This window comes from Emydura macquarii, unplaced genomic scaffold (genome assembly GCF_026122565.2).
Source record: "Emydura macquarii macquarii isolate MOO-44397 ecotype Brisbane River unplaced genomic scaffold, CSIRO-AGI_Emac_v2 contig_295, whole genome shotgun sequence".
In the NCBI taxonomy this organism is placed as follows: Eukaryota; Metazoa; Chordata; order Testudines; family Chelidae; genus Emydura; species Emydura macquarii.
In genome coordinates, this window is record NW_027130432.1 from 12,003,064 (window position 1) to 12,025,319 (window position 22,256).

General features: G+C 53.9%; 1 protein-coding gene across 2 annotated transcripts in view; it reads right to left on the reverse strand.

The window, feature by feature from the left end:
• The window catches only part of DOK4 (docking protein 4), a 40,955-nt gene that overhangs the window by 16,044 nt on the left and 2,655 nt on the right, over positions 1-22,256 (reverse strand). For both annotated transcript variants that reach the window (XM_067552299.1, XM_067552290.1), the window contains exon 2: positions 11,959-12,227. In XM_067552299.1, the coding sequence (XP_067408400.1) occupies positions 11,959-12,024 (66 nt within the window). In that variant the 5' untranslated portion in view covers positions 12,025-12,227. The remainder of the gene's footprint in view (positions 1-11,958; positions 12,228-22,256) is intronic.

The window sequence follows — 22,256 nt, forward strand, 5'->3', positions numbered from 1 at the left end:
GTTCACACAGCAAGATGGGAGGTCCCTTAGCCCCAATCCAGACGCGATCTGTTATGCTCCGACACCAGCCCCCTCCTTTCCTACTCCTTCTCTGTCTGCGAGTGCCACTCTTGTACACTGAGAATCTATCACCAACTCAAGGCAGTGGGACTGAGTGGTTATAGCAAGGGTCTGGGAGCCAGGAGCCACCGGTTCTAGTCCTGAATCAGGTCACTAAATTACTACATAAACGTCAACAAGTTACTTAGGGCCTGATTTTCAAGCTGCAGACCTCTACAGGTGCTGCAGGGGCTCAATATCTTGGAAAAGTCAAGCTCTGTGTGCCTCATTTCCCCCATCTTTAAAAAGGGGATAACATCCCCCACTTTAGCAAAGCGCTTGGAGACGGAAGGCAGCAGGCTCATTGCCACATCCACCCCTAGCATTCTCATGCGTACCGGCCGGCTCCGAGCTGATTGGCTTTGATTTGATTGCACTGTGCATTAGAACATCACCGTTCGTGGTTTTGTTCTGCTGCTCCTGCGGCGCCTGGGACAGAAATGCAATTTTCCTTCTTCTTGGCTCTCTTCTCATTCCATGGAATACTGCAACCTTCTTATTCGGCTTTAAAACAAGAGAATTCACAGCAGTCGCCTGGCCGGCTCTCTGCAGTGTCAGCTGAATTACTTCGGAGCTGCCCAGGTGGGATCTCTAGGCACTCACTGTGGAAGCCAGCAGCTGGGAGATTTGATTAAGCTCTCTCTCGTGTCTACATAGAATAGGGGTATTTTTCTTGCTACAGGGCCCGTAGCTCAGCCTGCCTGCCAGAGTCCCAGCAGCTACAGGACACTGCACTGCCCATGGAGCAGGGGATCAAGGACTTGACGCAAAGCTCATGGCTTTCTTTCCACTGGACTCAAAGGGCTTTGGATTAAGGCCCCAAGCTCCTGCCTAGCCACTAGACGGGTAATGCTAGGCATGGCCCAGAGAGGGAGGGTGAGCAGCGCTGGGTAGGATTGAGATGGCCTGGTGGTACCTGGCAGTTTAGGGAAAGATCTAGGATGTGGCCAGCAGCAATCAGATAGGGCCTGGATCAGGCTGTCCTGGCAGCAGGTTGTGGCTGGGAAGAGAAGAGGAAGCAGAGGCGGTGCCCACCAGCTGGTGCCTGGACGGAGGTGGCACGGCAGCGGGGCAGGTTGTAACAAGCATGGCCACCTTAAACCCACCCCCAAGGCACTCTCCTGCCCCCCACAAGGTTCTGTTGAGTGGCTCGGGGCTGAAGAGAGGTCAGAACTTAGAGTCCCTCAACACTAACTCCAGGAGGCTCTACACTAGCTGTTAGCAGTAGGTGGCCTATGAGACAGAGGAGCAGTTCTGGTCCATCCAGTAGGGGGCAGTGGTGCACACACGCCGCAGCCCATTCACTGCACAGGCCCAAAGCATGGACAGCTCCAGCCAGGGCAGTCAGCAATGGCAAGGTGAGGACAGGAGGGGCGGCACTTTGCCACACCCTTCCTGGGGAATCCAGGATACCATGTGAAATCACGCTTTTCTTTCCCCTCCTCCGTGCCACGCACCACACTGCACCGCATGCGGTCTCACACCTATGCTCTCCTCCAGGGTCTCCCCCCACCTCAGCAGCCCTGCCCCCTTCATCTCCTTGCTACCCGGTGTGAGCGTGCTTCAGGCTGCTGTTACTCAGGACGGTCAATTTCTTTGTATCTACGGCGAGGGCAATCCCATGCCAGTCACAGCGTACAACACTGATCCAATAAAGCATCATGTGCCCCATGCGCCATGGAACAGTTACACACAGTGCCCCAGCAGCACACCATGCTAAGGTGGGTCAGGCCCATGGAGAGTTCACCTGACCCCAAACACACTGGCAGAGACCAGGGGGGAGGACAGCTCAGCAGGTGACGGTCCCCCACTGCACAGGAACTCCCCTGGCATCACAGACGCTGCTGTTCCCGGCTCCACCTGTCACCCACACGTCAGGAAATACCCTGATGCTTTGCATAGAGGGAACTGCTCCCAGCAACAACTCCGGCCATGGGGCTGCTGCTTGGAAACTCTCCTCCCGTTTCCAGGCCTGCCCAGTCCTGGGGGAATTCAGAGCACAGCAGCTTGGGCCTGTTCACGACAGGGACAATGCGCTCCGGATGAACTCTGCCAGCAGAGAGCAGTGAAAAGGGGAACAGGCCCCCTGGGTGCGAATCGGACGCCAGCGCTGTCTCAGAGGGTACAAAGACTGGAGGCCAAGCAAAGAATGACGGACAATCAACAGCACCAGACTGAAAAGGGCAGGGACCATCAGGTGCATGGGCCAACAGCTGGTAAAGGCAGCTCAGTGTATGCAAAGTAATGACTGTGGGAGCGAGGAACCGACTCAGGGAATAAATGGAACAATCGCCCCACACAGTGCCAAGGGGAAGGACCTGGCGCAAAGTGTGGGAAACATCCTCTTACAGCTCCATAGCCCCTTCTGTCCTGGACGATCCCAAAGCCCTTTGCCAGCTAGGAGCCTTTGTCTGCTCTCATTTATACATACCAGATTTACACCCTGGTATCACTGCCTTGGCCCCTACGGCGTTACTCCCACTTTACACCCCCGCATGTAACTGTCCTAGCTCCTACACAGTTACTACTGATTTACACCCTAGTGTAACTCCCCATGTCCCTATGGAGTTACTCCTGATTTACACCCCGGTGATGCAACTACTCAGACTCTGTGTTCTACTATCTGTGTCCTGGAGAGAATGGTCAGGAACAAAGTGTAACGGTTTCCAGCCTGCGCCCTCCAGGTAACTCAGTCTGTCCCACAGAGCTGCCTCCCTTGGGGCCTGGGGGGGGAGGTGAGAGAGCCCGTGTGTGACTGGAGAACGAAACGTTGCCTTTCCCCTGCCAACGTGGGCATAGCTCATGCCAGCAGGGAAGGGTTCCACTACAGCTCCCACTGGATAGCTGGGCTCCTTTAGTCAGGCGACTCATGTTTTAGCCCAGACCATAAGCCCATAGTTAAAATCCCGGCAGCCCAGCGCTGAGCCAGCTCACAGCCACACGCCACAGCCAGCGCTTCGGTGCCTCCAAACAGGATGGCCGGGCAAAGCTCGTCCTATGGCGCTCCTAGAGCAGCAGTGCCCCCGGCCTCTCCCCCAGCTCCCCCACCAGAGCATCCCCGCCGGCTCCCAAAGGACCACGGCAAACGTCTGGAGCATCTGGAGAATGGAGCCCTGACAGCCTGGCTCCTTAGGGCCCGTGAGGACAGGGCAGGGAGCGCCAGCCTCGTCACCAGCTCAGCAGCGAAAGGGTTAACACCAGGGACAATTAGGCCAAGGCATTCTCAGCCCACTGAGGGGAATGGGCCAGGCTCCCTCGGTACCAGCTGCCAGGCATGAAGGTTTCTGTCCCAGGGAGAAAGGCGGTGGGGGCGGCTTTGCTGTCAGACAGCACCTCGTAGGATCTCCAAGCACTGTACCTACATGAGGAAATATTAGCCTGTTTACAGAGGGGGAAACTGAGTCACAGCAAGGGGCAGAGCCGTGGGTAAGGTCACACAAGGAGTCAGTGGTAGGGCCAAGAACAGAACCCAGCAGTCCTGGCCCCCCAGGCCTGGGCTTTAGCCACTAGGCCAAGGCCTCTTACAGGGACAGAGCAATTCCCTTAAACCATGAAGGTTTGTAAATTTGTGATGCATTCTCTCCGCTGCACAGGAAGGACAGAAATCCGTGCCATGCGCCATGCCCACAAACGCCTATTGTCTCGGCTCAGAACTCACATTCCTCCACACCACTATTGTCTTCATCCCATGGCACTGGGCCCTCGCCCACTTCCTGCAGAGCACTTAGCAGCCTGGCCAGGCTCTAAGCCACATGTCCCCAAACTGTGGCGGACCTTCAGGGGGCGTGGCAGCACCTGAGGCAGCCCCCATGGGGTCGGGGAGGAAGCGCCAACCAGCCCCGCTCTGCCCCCATCTTCACTCCAGCCCCAGCCACCTTGGGCCCCGCTCCTGGCCATGTCCCATGCCTGGGCCCCACTCCTGGCCAGCCCTAGGCCACAAAGCTGCAGCTTCAGCCCTCACCCCTGGCCTCAGCCGCAGCTCAGGCCTCATTCCCAGCCCCCCACTTGCAGCTCCTCGGGGGGGCACAGACAAGGTAAAGAGGGGGGCGTGACCCCAAAAATGTGGGGGCCACTGCTCTAACTGACCCCAGCCCTTCTGCCTTCCCAGTCGGCCCAGCAGTTTAGTGCGACCTGCTTTGCCTTTCGGCTGCAACTGGATGCTGCACGTCTCAAGGTTATTCCAGTCCCCAGGGGAAATGGGCTCCTTCACTTCCTGTCCTAAACTGCTGGGAGCTGCTAAAGTGGTTTAGTGATCTCATCATGGGACCAAGAAATCAGCAACACCCAGGTGGTAGCCCCTGCTCTGACATGCGTTGGGGCAGGGGGTCAGTCACTGGCCCTCCTGTGCCTCAGTTTCCCCTGGGGATAAGACCACTCCGGGGGTAGGGGATTTAACTCACTGGTGTCTGTAAAGCACACTGGGCTCCCCAGGCAGAAGGTGCTAGTGAAGAGCACAGCGCTGGTACGGCTACAACAGGAATCCAAGAGCCCACATGGCAGTGACTGGGCGTGGACAGACTGAAGGGCTGCTGTGCTCTGGCTCCTCCCTAGAGGGCAAATGGGCAGCAGGTACCTCCCTGCCTGCGATAGCAGCGGGAGAGACCCTCTGCCTTCATCCGTGCAGAGCCCCGGGACTCACCCGCCCTGCTCGCCTGGGTTTGGGGGAGCGCAGGCTGGCTGGGTTTTACAGCTGCTCCTGCCCCACCCCCACTCTCCTGGAGAGCTCAAGCCCTCCCCCACCTGTCACTCTGCCAGGGTTAATTGCAGAGCTGTCCCACTTAATTAGCTGCAGCAGCCACCTCTGCCTAACAGCGCGTGCTCCCTCCAGGCCCTCACACACCTGCCCCCTCTCCCTAGCACAGGCGCCTTGGCTGCTTTACCCCTCAGGCCCCAGCACCACCCCCATCTGATCCTCCCCCTCCATCAGTTCGACTTCCTTCCCTGCTCCCCCCTCCCCTTCCCCTCGACTTCACTTCACTTCCCTCCAAGCTTTTCCCCTTCCCTGGCTCCCCCCTCGGCCCCCCACTCTTTGTTCTCTTGAATTAGCATGAAATTATCCAGCTCTCTTTCTGCTCCCTGGCTGCTGGAGGAAAGGAGATGGTAAACCGGCCCTTCCCTGCTCTGTAGCCACTGGTGCCTGCTGAGCCAAAAGCTCGTCAGTCTGTCCGTTCGCTTAGCTACTGCATCTAATCCCAGGGATTGCACACGGCACCCATTCCTGGCTCAGTGGTGGCACCAGCCACTGTGCCAGAGCCAGTCCAGAGGGTGGCAAACTTCCCCTCAGCGGTGACCAGCCAGAGCCAGTCCAGACAGCAGCGAGCTTCCCCCAGCAGTGCCCAGCCACAATCACTCTAGACTGAGGTGACCATGAGCTTCCCCTCAGCAGTCCCAGCCAGAGCCAGTCCAGACTGCAGTGACCACATCTCCTCACAAGTTTGGCTTCCTATAACAAGGCTTGCTCCACGACATGCAATGCAAACCCTGCACTGGAAGGATGAAAGGCTGCGTGAAACAACCTGGTTTCTGGGCGGCCCAGACACAGGGAGCTGAGAGCTGCAGCTTTGCAGACACATACCAAGCCCCCTGGGAGCACAGCGGCTGCTTGGCACGCAGCACTTCCTCCCAGCCCCTTCGCCCAGCCCCGCCTCCCGTGAATCTCCAGCTGCTTCTGAGAAAACATCTTTACTGAGCTGTCGGGGAGAATTAGCCCCAGTGCAGATCTCAACGCCCGGGACACCCCCAGCCAGTGAGGCTCCGAGAGCCAATTTGCGGGGCGGGGTGGGGGGGGAGGCAACGTGGACTTCCGACAACTCCAGCGCTCCCAGTGGGCCGGATTCTGCAGCCCTCTGCATGTAGAGCTCCTGCTCGCAGGATCCAGGCCTTAGTGTTTCTTGCCTCCAAGGCGGGTTTGTCCCTCACACATCTCCATCTGCGGGGTGTCTGCAGCACTGGCACCTGGGGAACTGGAGAAGAGCCTGCCACTGACAGGAAGAGAAGCCCCTTTCGGACTGTTCCCCCCAAGCAGCTGGTGCCTTTAGCCTGGCTCAGTGTCAGAAATGAGCAACAACCCACTCCCATTGGGGCTACAGAGAACACAGCGATACCAGAGGCTTCTGATGCTAGTGTCTGTCTGGACACTGCAGGCCCCAGCCCTGGAGTAGCTGAGCGCTTCACATACGTTAATCAATATGCCCATTTTACAGGTGGGGAACCAAGGCACAGACTAAGTGACAGAGCAGGAAACTGATCCCAGATGTCCCATGCTGGTCATTTTCTCTGGCCCTGCTGGAGCCAACAGCATTGTCCTGCCACTCCCAACAGGCAGCCGGCTCCTGCCAGCCTTTTATTTTAAAGGAGAAAAAAAAAAAAAAACCCACCAGGAATGAACTAAAAGCGAAGGCTACATGAGAGAGAGCACAGTGTGTGCATCACGCCACAGCTGCCTCTCCAATCAGAGAAAAGAAAGGCGCTGCAGTTTTGCAGTTACATACATCACAGATGGCTTCAATGGGAACCGGAGCAGGGCTGTCTGCACTGGTCCAGCTGTTTGCAACACAGAGACCCACTGGCGGTTCACTACTTTGCGTCAGCACCGCTTGTCAGGCCTGACACATTCACTACATCCAACAGACTGTGGTCGAGATAAATACCCAAATGGTGACATGTAATATAGCACTGGAAAACTAACAACTCACTGATCATTAGTATTCTTGCCCAACGTATGTAGGTATAGCCACAAAGGACTATATAGATATGTGCAGCAAAGATGTTCTTAAAATATATTTGACTTAAGCCACGCCTGTTGCAGACAAAGGAACGTGGTCCCACCTGCTTGAAAGCATCTCCGATGTAAATTAGGCAACATGTGACCAGAGACAATGAAGGTCCATTTACATAAAAAGTGAACAAAGCCATCAGCCTAGCGAGTTGGGGAGATAGCCTCAACTATAAAGACAGGGGGTCTGAACCTCAAATGACAAGCAATTGAAGCAACTGATTGTATGCTACATTACTGTATTATAACAATGTGTCAAGTAAGGTCTTTTATGAAAGCCCGCGACACACTGCTGATTAATACCATTGTAAAACGCAGGTACTTAACACTATCTGAGGATTTATGGATACTCACTGATATCATGCTTTAAAGTCTGCGACCAGACAAAAGGAGAAACCGGTTCTCTCCCAGACAGAAGGGGAGGCTGCTATCTACCTGTCTGCAATGTAAATTAAGCAGTGTGGGATCAAAACAATAGAAATCCTTTCACATACAAATCAGCAGGAAGATGGGAAGTCCAGAAGAAAGGAAAAGCAGCAGGAAACCTTCCTGCCTCTTGAAACAGAGACAGGGTGGTAATATAAGGGGGGGAGGGGGCAAAAAGACATTTGGGGCATCCATGACTTAGGAGATTCAAGGAGCCAGAGCTCTTGAAATCAGAGAACGTTGGGTCCTTGGCCCAAGCAGATTGACGTCTCGGGAATAGAGTTTAGGTTAGAAACCTGTTTAGCCAAAGATTGGACCTTTCTGAAATTAAGTTTTGTCTTAGAAGTGTATTTTTACTTTCGTTTGCTTGTAGCCCCTTCTGTCTTTATTCCTTACACTTGGTATCACTAAATCCTCTCTCTTTTTGATTCAAGAAATCAGTTTTACTTCTGAGCCAAACCAACCCAGCGCTGTGATTGAAGTACAAGTGTTTGTCAAACCCAGTTAAAATAATGAGCTGATGAGTGTCAACTCTTTAAAGGCGCAATGAACTTACCAACATCCGTGAGTGTCTCAGGAGAGGGCTGGACGCTGCCGGGGCAGGCCGTCTGGGGGCGATCTGGCACCGGGGGCAGGGCGTTGGGAGTCACCCTATAGACAGTAACCGGGCAGTGGAAGCCAGGCTGTGACCCACGTGCCTGCAGGCTGGCTGTTGGGGTCAGAGCTGTGAGCCATAGCAGCTCAGCATTAGAGGCACCTGGGACTGCAGGGCAGGTGGGGACACAACCCCCGACTGCTCACAGTGTCGTTAAGCGCCAGGAGCGGGCTAAGTGCTGCGCGAGGCCCAGCGGGAGATACAGCCCCTGCCCAGAGGCGCTTACAGTGTAAAGGGACAGATAATGCCAACACGGAGAGCCAGTGGATGCTGCAGGGCCAGGATCGCATTGTGTCCTTGGGAGGAGGAGATACAAGGCCTCCTGCAGACCCCAGCCACTGCCCCACACGTTACGCGAGTGCAGCCAATGCTCGTCTCTGCACATCAGCGCTGCCACCTGCACTGGGCTGAGTGCCTCCTCGCCGTGTCCTTCTGGAGAGGGGAGCATTCACCTTCAATAGCCCTAGCACAAGGGCAGCACTTGTGGGATGGGAATTGTATCCCTGCCACCTGCATGGCCAGCCACGTGGATGGGGGACCCTCTGCCCTTCGCTGATGCTCACTGGCATCACAGCAGCTGTGGGTCTGGGGTGAGGAGAGGGGAGCCTGGAACCCATGGACAGGGTGCCAGATGCAGGAAATGATGAGACAGAGGCTAAGATGGCGTCTCCACGGCGGAGGGTCAGAAACCCTCCCTCTATTGAGCAGCGCCGCTCCAGAGGCACGAGCCATGTTGGCCACGTCTGGCCTCCCCGCTCAGACACAGCCGGGCCTCACCACCTCGGCTGCCAACCTGGCTCTCAACGCTGGAGCAGTGGGGAGAGAATCTCTGACAGCCCCCGGGGCATACCAGGCCCCTATTGGATCCTGCAGGGGAAGTTTCTGGAGTAGGCCACTGGTTCCAGATGCCTCAGGGGACCCAAACTGAGGCCTAAAGCAGACACTTTGGTAAAATGTCAGCCTGCTCCCCTCCCGCAGCTGTGAGACTCCGTTTCCCCAGCTGTACAATGGGGCTAGACTAGAGACACCCATCTCAGAGGAGCGTGGGAGGCTTGATCCACTGATGCCTGCGAAGTGCAGGTGAAAGTTGCTACAGAAGCACTAACTAAGCCACACCCGAGGCACTGGCAGTTTGCGGTAGATTCTCGGCCTGCCATACCAGCAGCCCAGCTTCCACTCCTGCCACAGCAGGGTTCCCTGACACTCGAAGCATACAGCGAGCTGGGCCATAACACACAAGTTCCTTGGTTTTGCCACTGGAGCTGCCTCCCAGCTAGACGCTAGCTCTTTGTGCTAGCTCCCCTCGACGTACAGCAAACCTCTTTCGTCTCATTTCCCTTTAACATGCCAATACACACAGATCCACCACGTGCACCCAGACTCCTCAGGGCTGGTGGCTTGGCAGAGGGCACATCCACTCGGCCAGTCAGTGCAAAGCTCCAGAAAGCAAGAGGAAAGGATGGCAGTTGGCAACGGTCAGTGGGGCACGGCAGAGACCTGGCTAGCACAGGGGTCTGGGGATGACCAACGAGCTCTTTCACTGTTAGGTCACCAGTTCAAATCAGCCTCAAGTCCTTGGCGAGCGCATGGCCTAGGAGACTTAAGAGTGTTTCCCACAGATCACATTGCAACCAGCCACCTTGTCGGCAGTAAATGCCAGGGAGCGTGGGGAGGGAAAACTCCTCTCTCACCCCGTAAGGCAGGGCTGGAGCAGCTGCTTCTCTTCCGTGGGCACAGGCTGGTGCCCAGCAGCAGTAACTCCACTTTAAAGCTAAGACCCACATGGCATCGCTCTGGAGGCCAGGATCCGGCAGCCCAGCACGCGGCCACAAGCACAGAACGGATTTCAAACTGCACGACGTTGCCAGGCCCAGCGACTGCTGCTGCAATCTGGACGCTCGGGGGAACAGGATGCTTGGTGGGCTCCCGACAGCTCCGGTTTCCCACTTGTGGAACCCGCTGGAGCTGGGATGAAAAACGTGCACAGATAGCGGCTGCAGGTGGGATGGCTGCATCACATTATCTGGGGGTGAGTTTAGTGCTGGCGGAGCTGGCCAGAGCCCAGCCATTTCACACACTTCCTGTCTTCGCACAGCTCAGCAGGGCCCAGCTGCAACCCGCCGGAGCCGAGATGTGTCCACCCTGCTATTCCAGCCCTGCCAGCGCCCCTAAATCCCGACATGCAGCTCCCCTTTTAGCCCAGTGCTTGGGCCCAAACACCCAGCTCTGCTGATGCCCCAATCCTGGCCTGCAGCACCCCATGCTATTCCAATCCCAGCCCCACACACAGCTCCCCCAGAGCCCTTCCATTCTGACCTGCGCCCCCCATGCTACCCCACACCTGACTCCCTCCCGAGCAGAGGTGCCATCACGGCCAAATAACGTGCATGATGGTTTATCTCACATCCACAAACAGGGGCCAGACTTGAGATCTCATTTTTGCCCTTGTCATGACCCAGGATTTGCCCTCCTCTTGCCGGGGTGGGGGGGAGGGAGGCTCATGTGTCACCCCACAGCTCCGCCCAACCCCACACGCACCTCTTCTCGTTCCAGGCTGGGGGTTTCTTTGTTTCAGCGACTGCTGTTTGGCCCCTTTAAGAACGGATCCCAGTACAGAGGCTCTTTCTATTGAAATGCTAAGCACACTCACTTGCCAACAGCTCTGCCTAAAATATGGGTCAGGTCAAACAGCATGGGCGCCCCGGTCACATGACAGCACCTGCATATCACGGGCAGGTGAAAAAATTAACTGATTAACTGGGGTGGAGCAAGAACTTGAATCTCCTATGAGTGGGAGCTCACCCTGCCCTCCCTACGCTTCGGGCAGTGCTGCCAGCTGCTGGTTCCAGCCAGAGCAGCACGGAGCTCCAGGGACTCGGTCCATGCACACAAAGTGAGCATGAATCCAGTAAGCAGAGGGGCCCAAGGAACCTGATCAACAGCCCCAGTCCTCTCACTAAGGACCTGATCCTTGGAAAGCAAAGGGCACCCTCAAGTCCCAATGCAATCCATGGGAATGGAGGATGCTCAGCACCTTGTAGGATCGGGCCCCAGAAGCAGTGACCTGTTAACACATCCCTCCCCTCCAATCCACCAAAGGACTATAGAGAAGTACAGCGCTATGCATGCCTCCCCTTCCACCCACACACTCCTCCGGCTGTATAAACCACCTCCCAGGGATCCCAGGTGATGCACAGGCTAGGGACCAAACTGGAGAGTTAACCATTCCCTAGCCAGTGCTGACGTCATGTGCAAATGCAGTCAGTGGCACGGAAGGGCTCAGGATCTCACTGGGTTTGGCTGTGCCTAGCAACAGGGATGCTAGGCCGAAATCGTGGCTATATCTGCCCCTGCCCGCACGGTGCCGCAGCCTGCCTGGTCCGGACAGCATGAGAACAAATCACAGTGCCAAATTCCTACTTCATTACACAGAAAGCAACAAGTGCAAAACCATTTTCTCTTCTCTCCCCCTTTAGCTTGTAAATAACCCATTGGGTCAGAGGGTTGTTTTGTTTTGTTTTAAATATACACACCCAGCTTGTCTCCTGGGCTGATACAAATTCAGCAGAGTTTTTCTCTCGGAAGGAGATTCCTACAGCTGAATTCACAGGACAAAACCCAGTCGAAACCCCAGACTTTTCAGTGGAAACGTCACAGCTGCAACTTTACCAGCAGCAGCCCCCGGAATGACCAGGGACAGCAGCCAGCCTGGCTGCATGCAGCCCCCTACACACTGCACAGAGCCCAGGAGCCTTGTGCACGGGTGCTCAGAGCCATCAGGATGGATGAGCGGTTGGAAAGGATGCTAAGGCATGAGCCAGAGACAGAATCTCTAGGGAGGATGCTCTCCACACAAAAGCGGGGTCGGGGGGGAGGTCCTTCTGCATTTTGAAGCTGCCCCAGTGTTTCCAAAGCAGCAAGAAGGGGGAAAAGAAAAAAAAAATCCTCACTTAGTTAATAACGAAACATGCAGCACAATCCCCGAGATCTCCTCCCCACTTACCCCTAATTTCCTGCTCTTCATTTTCACGTAGCCCTGTTTGACGATGTCGTTAAAATTCGTAGCCATGGCGTAGCCCTCTGCAGCTGGGATCCACTGGCAAGGAGCTCAAGGCTTTTCCCTCACCCGCTTTCCTTCGGTCTGTCTCTTCCCCGCCCCCCCAGCTCCTCCTTCTGCGTTCACCTGTTTTCAGATACTCTCCAGGAGGCCGGTGGTGGCTCTCCTCAACATTGTGCTAGCAGCCCTCATGCTCGCCTCCTCCCTGGCATTGGCTGTAAAATAAAAATGACAGATAGATTAGAGATAGTGACATCTTCCCCTTGGTCTCTCTTCCCCCCCTCCCCGCTTCTCTTTCTGACTGAACCATTCGGGAAAAACCAAGGTGCATCATATAGAAGGCAAGAAATGGAACAGTCCAGTTGTTAACCCCTCGATTCTTCATCGAGATGCACAAGGAACAACTTTCTCCATGCCTGTGAATCTGCTGAAGATCAAAGAGGGGAACTGAGACAGGGGCGTGGGGATGAAAATTCACAGCAAGGATATAACAGGGACTAGGCTCCAGGTACTGCAGGCCCCAGAGAAATCATCTCTGATGAAGGCTCTCCAGAGCTTAATGCACTACAGAGGCAAATCAAAACACGAGGGTAGTTGCATTCATGGCAGCAGGAGGTTTCAGCCAATAAGTAATGACATCATCTCACAGATCTACAGCCCTTTTCATCTCCAAAGATCCCAAAGCACTCTGCCCAACTGCAGAAGCCAAGACATAAAGAGTACCAAGTCAATCCACCTACCACCAATCCTTGGGGCCAGGAAAGTGACGGCTGAGATGGCACACGCTACACAGTGACCTACCACCGGATCAGGCCTGGATGCTTCTGACTAAGAGTCAGGGGATCAAGCCCCCAAATGGTGTGTTGCTTACTCCTCTCTGACAGATACCTATGAGGTCTTTTTTTAAAATGTACCTTAGCACCACCTGTATAGCTTATCATGCCACTCAAATCCCATTGCATCGAAAAGTGGCCCCCTCTGGGGTGGAACACAAGAGATGTCTGACAGGGTACAAAGAAAGCCCATCTACACTGCAAGAGCAACCAAGTCACAACACAGTTGTCCCTTTGTCACGTCTGAAACACTGTTCCGTAGCATGGATAGGATCTAAGTAAACCCCTCAATCTGCCATGGCCTCAATATGGAAAGCAATGCCTGATGAAAACCCAAAGTGACAGGCACCTAAACATTGTTCATGCAGGAAACTTAAACAGTGGGAGCTTCCTTCCTTTAGCATTAATCACTCTCTAGAACCTCTGGAGCACAAATCTTTATTTCTGTCAAATAATTTTCAGAGAGTGGGGAGTGTAGGAAATTTTGGAATTAAAATGAGTGACATCTCTCAAAAATGAGAGACGTTTGATAGCATACTTTATCCCACATCTCTGAACTGTGCTGCAGGAGAGCTGGAGCAAGGTTCGGAAATGGGTTCAGGTCCCATCTACACTACAAGGGACAACAATATTTGAATCACGTCAGGAGATAAGTGGGATGTAGCCAGGTCCACTGACATGTCTGGTAGGCAAGCCCAAAGGTTGACACTTTAGGACAGGAAGTGGAGAATGACACCCCACTGACATTGCTGGGGGTGACTTAGGAAAGCACAATAGAATTACACTGCATGGAATATGACCAGGATGCTAAAGCTAACGTCCCAGCTTTTAGGAAAAGTTTTGTGGGGTCTTTCATGGCCACACGGGGTCAGCGCTAGGAATTCAGATTCCTGTCCCAATCAAAAGAATTGCTGTCACTCCAGTGGAGTTGCCACCATACAGTTTGCTGCACTAAGACGCAGTTATGGGCGCAAGCTAGGAAATCATGACCCGATCACCAACCCCAGGAGAAAGCAAGCAGGGCCAGAATCCCTTGGCCAGAGACAGGATGGAGAGACCAGCACATGTACGGATGGCACAGAACAATTACTGGTGCCACAGCCAGAACTCCCGAGAGAGACTTGTAACCAACGCTTCCGGCCAGCGCCGCCAGGCTGGTGCCAGGCTGGCTATGGGCACACGGCTGGCGTTACATCACCAGCGCTCAGGGATCTCGTGCACACCCAGGGCCAAACTGCAACCAGTTGATTCATGCCAGCAGTCCCAGTGGGATCAAAGGGACTGCCCGCGTTTGTAAAACAATCAGAACGCGGCCCTGCGGGGTTTTATTTTTATTCCCATCTCTATTTTCAGGGAGGGAAGATGGAGGTTGAGGTTTGCTGCTCACAGCCCTCCCGGCATCACCGACACACTCACCCCGACAGGCTGCCCAGAACTAAGCCGCGCTACACATTCCTCGTGCCAGGGTGGAGTAACTAGGCAGAGCAGTATGGTGTTACTAGCCCTGGGGGGGCATAACCGGTGCCAACATTGTATTGCTAGCTCCAGGGTGGGTGGGTTATTAGAGCCAGGGCTGAGTTACCAGCAGCTGGGTGGATTTCCTGGCGCCAGAACGGCTTTAGTGAATCAGACTCAGGTTACCAGTGCAAGGGTGAAGATGCGGGTGCCAGGAGCTGGATAACAGCACTAGGGAGGAGTTCTTGGCATCTGGCATGAATCATCAGAGCTAGAAAAACGCTTTTAACACCAAGGCGGGGTTCCCGGTGCCAGGATTAGCCTAGCAAGGCCAGGCTGGGAGTTCCTGCGATCGGGACAGGGACACCAACGTCTGTGCCATGATTTTCTCTCTGCCAGATCTGACAGCAGTGCAGCATTAATTAATCTCTCCGAGACCTCAAGTTCCTAATGAGGAACAGATGGGATGGCCTGCTTGGCACACTCAAGCAATGAGAGTGAAAATGCAAAGAGCTCAAGCATGGTTCTGCAGATTTCCTCCTTGAGCATCTGTCTGTCCATCCATCTCAGCACATCTCCTTCCTGTCCAACCATCCACCGCTCTGCTGTCCCTCTAGACCTCCAGCCTGTCTCACTGGCCCCTTAACACCACTGGTGCAACCTTCCCTGCCCTGAGATTTCCCACTCTCCCTTTTCTTTCATTTCCTCCCCCCTTCTTGCTTTTTGTCTGTCTTCTGAAGCCTGACATTAATATGCTACCTCTGGGAGAGAGAGAAGTCAGGGACTGAATTGGCAATAAATGTCATGGTACTCTCCCAAGCGTCCCCGTCCCCCCACCTTTCCCTGACACTCAAGCTAGACTCCACTCACAGTAAGCTCCATAATTCGTGAGACTATCTCTTTTACTGCATGCCTTGATCAGCAGTGAAACAGCTAACAATGCTAACAGCTAAACAGTCATTGTTAGGGTTCAGAGTCAACATCTCATCATCCTCTCATTCAGAGGAATGGGAAAGTTCACACTGCCCGAGGCAGCTATCACTAGAGCACTCACACACTGGTCCCATTTTGAACGTTCTCTGCAATCACAAGGGTCAGTTGAGACTTTTTTAAAAGGGAAACTTAGATCCTAGAGCACAAGACGCAAGAAGAAGTACCAGCTTTCCAGGCCCCTGCCACGCAGCTCATTTGGTGAGTAACACCTGGCATTTGAGATGCCCTCTAAGAAAATACAATAGAAATGTTTCATGCATAGACCTTCACTGTTAGATAATTATTTTGTGCAGCAATAGTAGGGATGGGCAAACTAGCCTGGGCAGAATAAGGAGCAGCCCAAAATTACTCAAACCAAACCCTCTCATCTTTCATTTTAAATCGTTTTCCCACTGTTGTACTACCTGATTTCGGCTAGGGCCAGAAACGGAACTGCTGTTATCCCACAAGAAGGTTTTTCTCTCTCCGTTTGCCAACCCAGCTGCATGCAGACAGCATCAGACACTCAGCAGTGTGCTCCGTGGGGCGTGTAGATCGGCAATGGCGACGCCTGTTTTTTGCATCCTGCCTCTTTGCACTTCTAAGGACATCATCTACTTGCAGAGGCAGCAGCCATATTGCTTTCAAAGCTAATGCTGCAGCCTGTCCCGCGGGGAGGCACACACCACACTCTTTCTGACAGAGACTTTACTTTTGTTCTTTCTTTGTATTGTTATTCCTTAATGCAACAAAGGAAACTGTTTAAGACAGGAAGCATGCAGCTGATCATTCCCACACCAGCACAAAGCGCTCAGGCTTCAGGGATGTTTAGATCCAGATCTAAAGTCTGTTCCAGAAGCATCTCAACAGGAAACCTGCAGAGCTAAGAGCCTCAGATAGCTCAGGGAAGACCCTGACCTTCGGGACACCTATGTGACCAGAACCTATACAGCTTTGGGCAAAAGGAGTGGTTTGTTTTTTTTTGGGGGGGGGGAGGGGGGCAGGGGGGGGGGATGAATCCTTCTTTAGTCTCATCCTGGATTGTTGTTGCAAGCCATTGTCTTGTGAAACAGACTGTGTTTTACCCAACTCAGGCCTGTCTGTGACACTCATTTCTGTCACGTTTAAGCAATAAAAAGCCTGGGTCGGTGGGAGTTGAGTTTGTTTGTTTTGAAGGGGCACTGTCAAAGTAGGTGTGGGGGAAAGTCAAATTTCCCCTTTTCCCCTTACACCTATTGTAATTCCCTAGCTGTCTTACATCTCCAGGACAAAGGCTGCAAAGCCAACAGCAGCAAATCCCTGAATGCACCGCAGCATTTATGACCAACCCTACGACAACACACAAGTGTGTACAACCCATACCTCTGAGAATCCCTACAAACCGTGCAGCGGCACTCTGTCCCTATGAGCAACCGTACAACAACAAACCAATATATGGAGCCCATGAGCAATCTGGTAACAAACCTCCGATGCGGCTCAGGGTTTATGAGCAACTCTAAAATAAACTAATGCACGCACCTCAAAGTTCATGACTCACCCTACCATAATAAACCAGTGTGGGATCACATGGGATGAAGGGGAAAAACAGTGGAGATAAGGAAACAGGGCTCATTTTCCTGCCTCTGAGGGGCGTTCTGCCATTACGAAAGATGCTGTCCCTAAATTTTTTTACAGAGTTGTACACAATTATCTTTTAAGTCCATGTCTGCGAGCCTGTGAGTACGGCCCCCCACACAGTGCTCCGACAGCGTCAGGCCACGTGTAGTTTTAAACACGCGCTCTGAATAAAGCACTCGCCGGGCTGGGTGGGTTTGCTGAGTGCATCCAGAGCTGGTGAATAGGTGCCAGATCCAACAGCCGTTGCAACAAGAGGCCTCCGTGCACAAGAGGTGCGGGGCAGTGCCAGGTTCCCCCAGGCATTCGTTCTGCTCATTGCCGCTGCTCAGAGCAAAGGCACCAGCCATGATCACGGCGTGTGTGCGTGTGTGTGGGGGGGGGGGGGAGGAGTTAATAATGGTTTGGTGATGGGGATGGTCATTCTCTAGAACCTGAGAGTCCCATCCACCATGGGCTTCCCCCATGCACCATGTAGCCAAAAGGGAACAATGACTCTCAGTATCAGGCACCAAACTCCTTTCCTGTGGGACACCAAGCAGCCAAGAGACAGCAATGGCCCATTCCTGCCCACAGAACCGGTCTGCTCTGTGTGTGTGTGTATAGTGCCCAGCGCAATGGGCCCTGACCCGTCTTGTCTCTCTCAAGCATTGTAGACTGTGCCCATCACCGTGGTATTTGAGCTATCATGTCCTGGAGCCAGTCTGCCTAAGGCCGTGGCTTTGGGATGCTCACCAGAAGGCAGCAAGCCTCTCGCTTTCTTCCACCATCTACCACGCACACCACCCTGCCTGCACCAGCCCAGCTGGAGCCTCTCACAATAAGTCACGGAGTCTGCAAGTTAAATAATTAATGCAATTCAAAGCTATAATAAAAACCAACAGAATTACTCAGAAGCCAAACGCCACCGGCTCAGCTTTGCGTGGCAAAGGCGCTGTGCTCGTGTCTCTGTTCCAGAGTCCAAAGCAAAAGAATTCCAAAGCTGATCTCAACCAAGAGATTGGTTCTAACCGCTCTCTATGTCTGCAAATCACACGGCTCATTCTCAGTTCAGAGCCACAGCAGGTAACAACCTGTCTTCACTGCTGGCCATCTGGCACATGATTCTTGTTAACTGGTTCAGCACAGTATCTACAGTGCAAAATGACACTATTCAGAATGATAAGCTTTTCTATAGGTCAGCATCATTATCCCCATTTTACAGATGGGGAAACTGAGGCATAGAGCTAGGAAGTGACTTGCCCAAGGTCATCCAGTAGGCCAGTGGCAGAGACAAGAATAGAACCCAAGTCCTCCAAGCCCTGGTCCAGCGCTCTATCCACTAGGGAACCCTGCCTCTCACACAGAGTACTCTGGAGGCACAACACTAATAACATGACTAATAGTGCTTCAATTTCTGAATTGGCCATTCCTCCTTCTCAGAGCTCCCTGTGGCAGAACATCCCACAATGCATTGCCTCCTGTGTTGTTGGTGCCACGTATGCACATCTTCCAGGCATTCTCCCCATTGCGAGGACGCTATGGGGTAACTGCCCAGATTCTCCCAGGATGCACTCATACAAACAGGAAGCGTGGCAGCTGAGGATACACAATCAGCAGACACACTACACAGTTGAGTTGTAAAAACAGCTGCTGTGTGGACACAACTCACCCATTTGTTGGAACCAGATCAGAGGAGACAATCCTGAACTGGTTGGAAACAGGGCTTTAAACCTGTGGATTGCCTGGAGAGAGCAGTGTTAATAGGGTGAAATTAACAGGGAGAAAATTATGGCTGAATATCAGGGAAAGCGATCTAGAAGGCCTCTAACGATTACCACGCTGGGGAGCCCAGTAACATCTTGTGTCAGGGACTCTTTTCTAACACAGCAGTGCCTGGACAGCTTGTTAACGAACAGTGCCATCTTGTCTGAGTAGCTGGGACCGGACCACGTTAGCAAATCATGCTATAGTCTGCGCTGTACTTCTGATCCAGCAAGACTCATCTGGTCTAGCTATATCAGGCACTTCAGGGTTGCAACCAGCCCACCCAGCATGCTTGGTTTTCTAACAGGACCCCAGACCCTGAAAGGGAAGGAGTGGGAACCCCATTGCCCGGCCCCTTTGAATTGGATCTGGCCAGAGCGCTGCGAGAATGATCTGGCCCTGGCCAGGGAAGGATTCGATGGGACAAAAAGGGTCTTTGTCTTCTTAGACCCTAATTAGGATCCTCAGAACATATATTGCTTGGCTGGGTCTGTTCCTTCCTGAACATGCACTGGGCTCAGCTGCACAAGGGTGGGGTGTGGACACAGTGCTAATGTACCAAGCACTGTGCTTCTCTGTGTGTCTTTATACACTCTCAAATCCTCAGAATCCTGCTACCCGCCCCGGGCAGGTGCCCGTCCTCATTAAGAGAACAGGGGAGCCACTCCAGGGGAGCAGAAGATGGGATGTGCAAGAAGAGAGATGGGACTCTCAAGAAGGAGTCAGCACAGTATACACCTCTCTCGCTCCACTCAGAGAGGAGCAGGAGACAAAGCCAGAAGGAGAACCCGCTAGCTGCCAGGAAAAGGATCAGGAGGCCCGAATCCTCCTTTGCCTGAATACTAAAAAAGAAAGTCACAGCCTGGATTTCCTTCCCGGGCCCTAGATCAGGATTCAAACAGCTTCAGTCATGTCTATTCCCCTGCCAGGACCTGGCCTTGACATCTCCTGCCAAATGAGGCCCCTGCATTTTAGCCTTGACATTGCAGGTGACCTGCCCTCACTTTCCCCAAGAGGACATGTCATTAACCAGCAGCAGGTCAAGGAGAGGGATGTGTGTGTGACCAGTCGTCTCTGCTCTGGAAGCGCCCCCCCAGCACTGTGTACAGTAAGGCATGGAAGAGCTTTCGACCGCAAAACCAGGTCATCGTGAAACCACACTGCCTTCCCACCTCCCCTCCTGAAGCCGCCCATGGGGATTCACTCACTCCTCCCTCCCACCCCCGCACCATTTCTCCCCCAGGCCCAACGCCTAAAGCATCGGCCTCCCTGCCAGTCGCTGTTCTGAAGGGCGGGGAGCCAGAATGGCTGAACCGCAGTCTCTGTGGTGCCCTCAGCTCAGGATGCAGGAAGCTGCAGCAGGGCCTGAGCAAGGGGGCAGACCCGCTGGGGTGGGTCAGGGTGCGCTGACGGAGGGAGCTATCTAACCCACTGCCTCAGCAGCTGGCACATGCGAGGGACTGGTCTGAGCTCGGGGCAGTGAGAAGAAAGGCTGGCGCATAGGCATGGAGGGGCTGTGAACAGCGGCAAGAGGTGGAAGAAGGCGAGGGAGCCCCAGAGAGGAGGCAGGGAACCCGAGGAAGCTATCTCGGAGGGGAAGGGGGAAGAAGCAGATGGAAAATGGAGAAAGGCACCACTGTACGGCAGGGCTGAGCTCTAGAGGTCAGGCTAGCGCAGGGGGGCTGCAGATCAAGATTGAGGAGCACTGGCAGAGCTGTACAAGGGAATTTTGCACAGTGCCTGCCGGGCCCCCTACGCTATGTGCAGCCAAATCCCTCAGCCCCTTGATTTCACAACCAGCAAATTTCCTGGCTGAATTAAAACCATCAACTCCCATTTTGGGCCTTCTGTTCATGAGCAGCCAATGGAGTTGTGCCACTGACTTACCGGAGCACAGAACTGGAGTCCTACCCACCAAAGCAAGGGAAGGTGCGAACCGCGGCACCGCTCAAAATGGAGACCAGCCGTTTCCAGGAAAACAAGAGCTCAATGCACCTGCCGCTCACGCAGCCAGTCCAAGCTTGTGAGAGCAACAGCTGCCAGCCCGGGGTTTGGTGGATTCGATTGTAAACGTCTCCGGGCAGGGCCCTGGTCCTGCCTTCTAGACCCAGGTCACTTGTAAACGGTTACTGAGTAACAATGTCCACCACACTCAGAATCTGAGGGTGGGGCAGTCCCGAGGGGCTGCCTTCCTGCCCAACACACAGGTGATTTCCCCTGGTCGCACAGGACACCATCACAGTGCTGCCGCCCACATCGTGCACGAGGCAAAGGGAAGGGGGTATTTTCCCCTTCAGTTTGTTTATGGAATAAGACGGATCCTGGGGGGAATTCGACTTAACTATCATGCGGAGGTGTCGCCAAACCGGTAGAGACGCCTGTCCAGCTGGGACTTGAAAACCAGGAGCCTCCCACGCAAGGCTGGCTAGTTTGCTGGTTGTTAGGTTTGCATGTGGGTGCTGGCTGGTGACCAGGGCCTGTGATACACAGGAGGTCAGACGGGATGATCTGGTGGCCCCTTATGGCCTTAAACTCTATGACTCCAGAGACAGCTTCTCAGCTAGCCTGCATAGACCACACTTCACCTGTGTGCGGCAGGTTTTATTACAAGCAGTGAGCGCAGCATTTTGACGGTGCCCACATTCCTCAGCGTGGTTGGACTCCTTGCATGGAAAGCTCAATACGGGGAGCTACCAGCCCCATGGGCCTCTCTACACTAAAGGTGGCGACGTTGCAGAACACCTCCAAGAGCCAGAATCCCTTTGGAGACCAAAGCTTCATGATTGTAACGAGGACTAGATAGTCTCCTCTGGGTCTCAGTCTCTCTTACGTTCCACCCATTCCATTCTAGGTAGAGAGAAGAGGAGGGGGAATTATCTAGTGTGCTGCACAGGGGCGTGACTAGGGCTCAGAGGGTGAAAGGATGAATACTCATTGACAAAGCCGATTGGATGCAGTGGGGATGAACCTAACTGGGTTCTATGGAAACGGCCCAGTGAGGAGCTGTAGAATTTCCGAGAGAACATCCTGCCTGTTCTGGAATTCCAGAGGAATTCCAAGGGGATCTAAAAATCTCTATTTTTCCATGTGGGAAGGGAAAATGCAGACTGGCTACCAGAAAGAATCCTGGATCACAGCCTGCCGTGGGCTGGGGGCAGCCTTCCGTGGGAGGGATGGCAGCCCTGTTGCTGAGGATTTTTAAAGCCAGACACCACAGAGCGCTAAGGACTCTCCCCCAGAGAACAATCCTGTGTTGGAGAACTGGACTGGGCAATCTAATGGATCTCTCCTGCTTCCGCCACCTGCGTTTCACAAGGTTAGTCTCTTCCAGGCCTCCTGTCATTAAGTCTGGGTCAGCCTACACTGAAGTAGAACCTCAGGAGCTCTCTCAATGGCCTCCATGGTAGCAGCTGCAGCCATCTGGTGGGTCCTCCCTGGGAGACACCCCCTCTCCTGACAGGGGTGTCCTCGGAAGAGACACCCGCCCAGCCCTAATGAGGTATCCGACAGCAGACCTTTGCCCGTCACCTGCCTTCCAGCCACTAACTGATGGTGCTTAGGAAGGAACTTAGGGTCACGGGCACTGCAGGGTTCTAACACTTTCCCCTGGAACTCCAGGTGCTA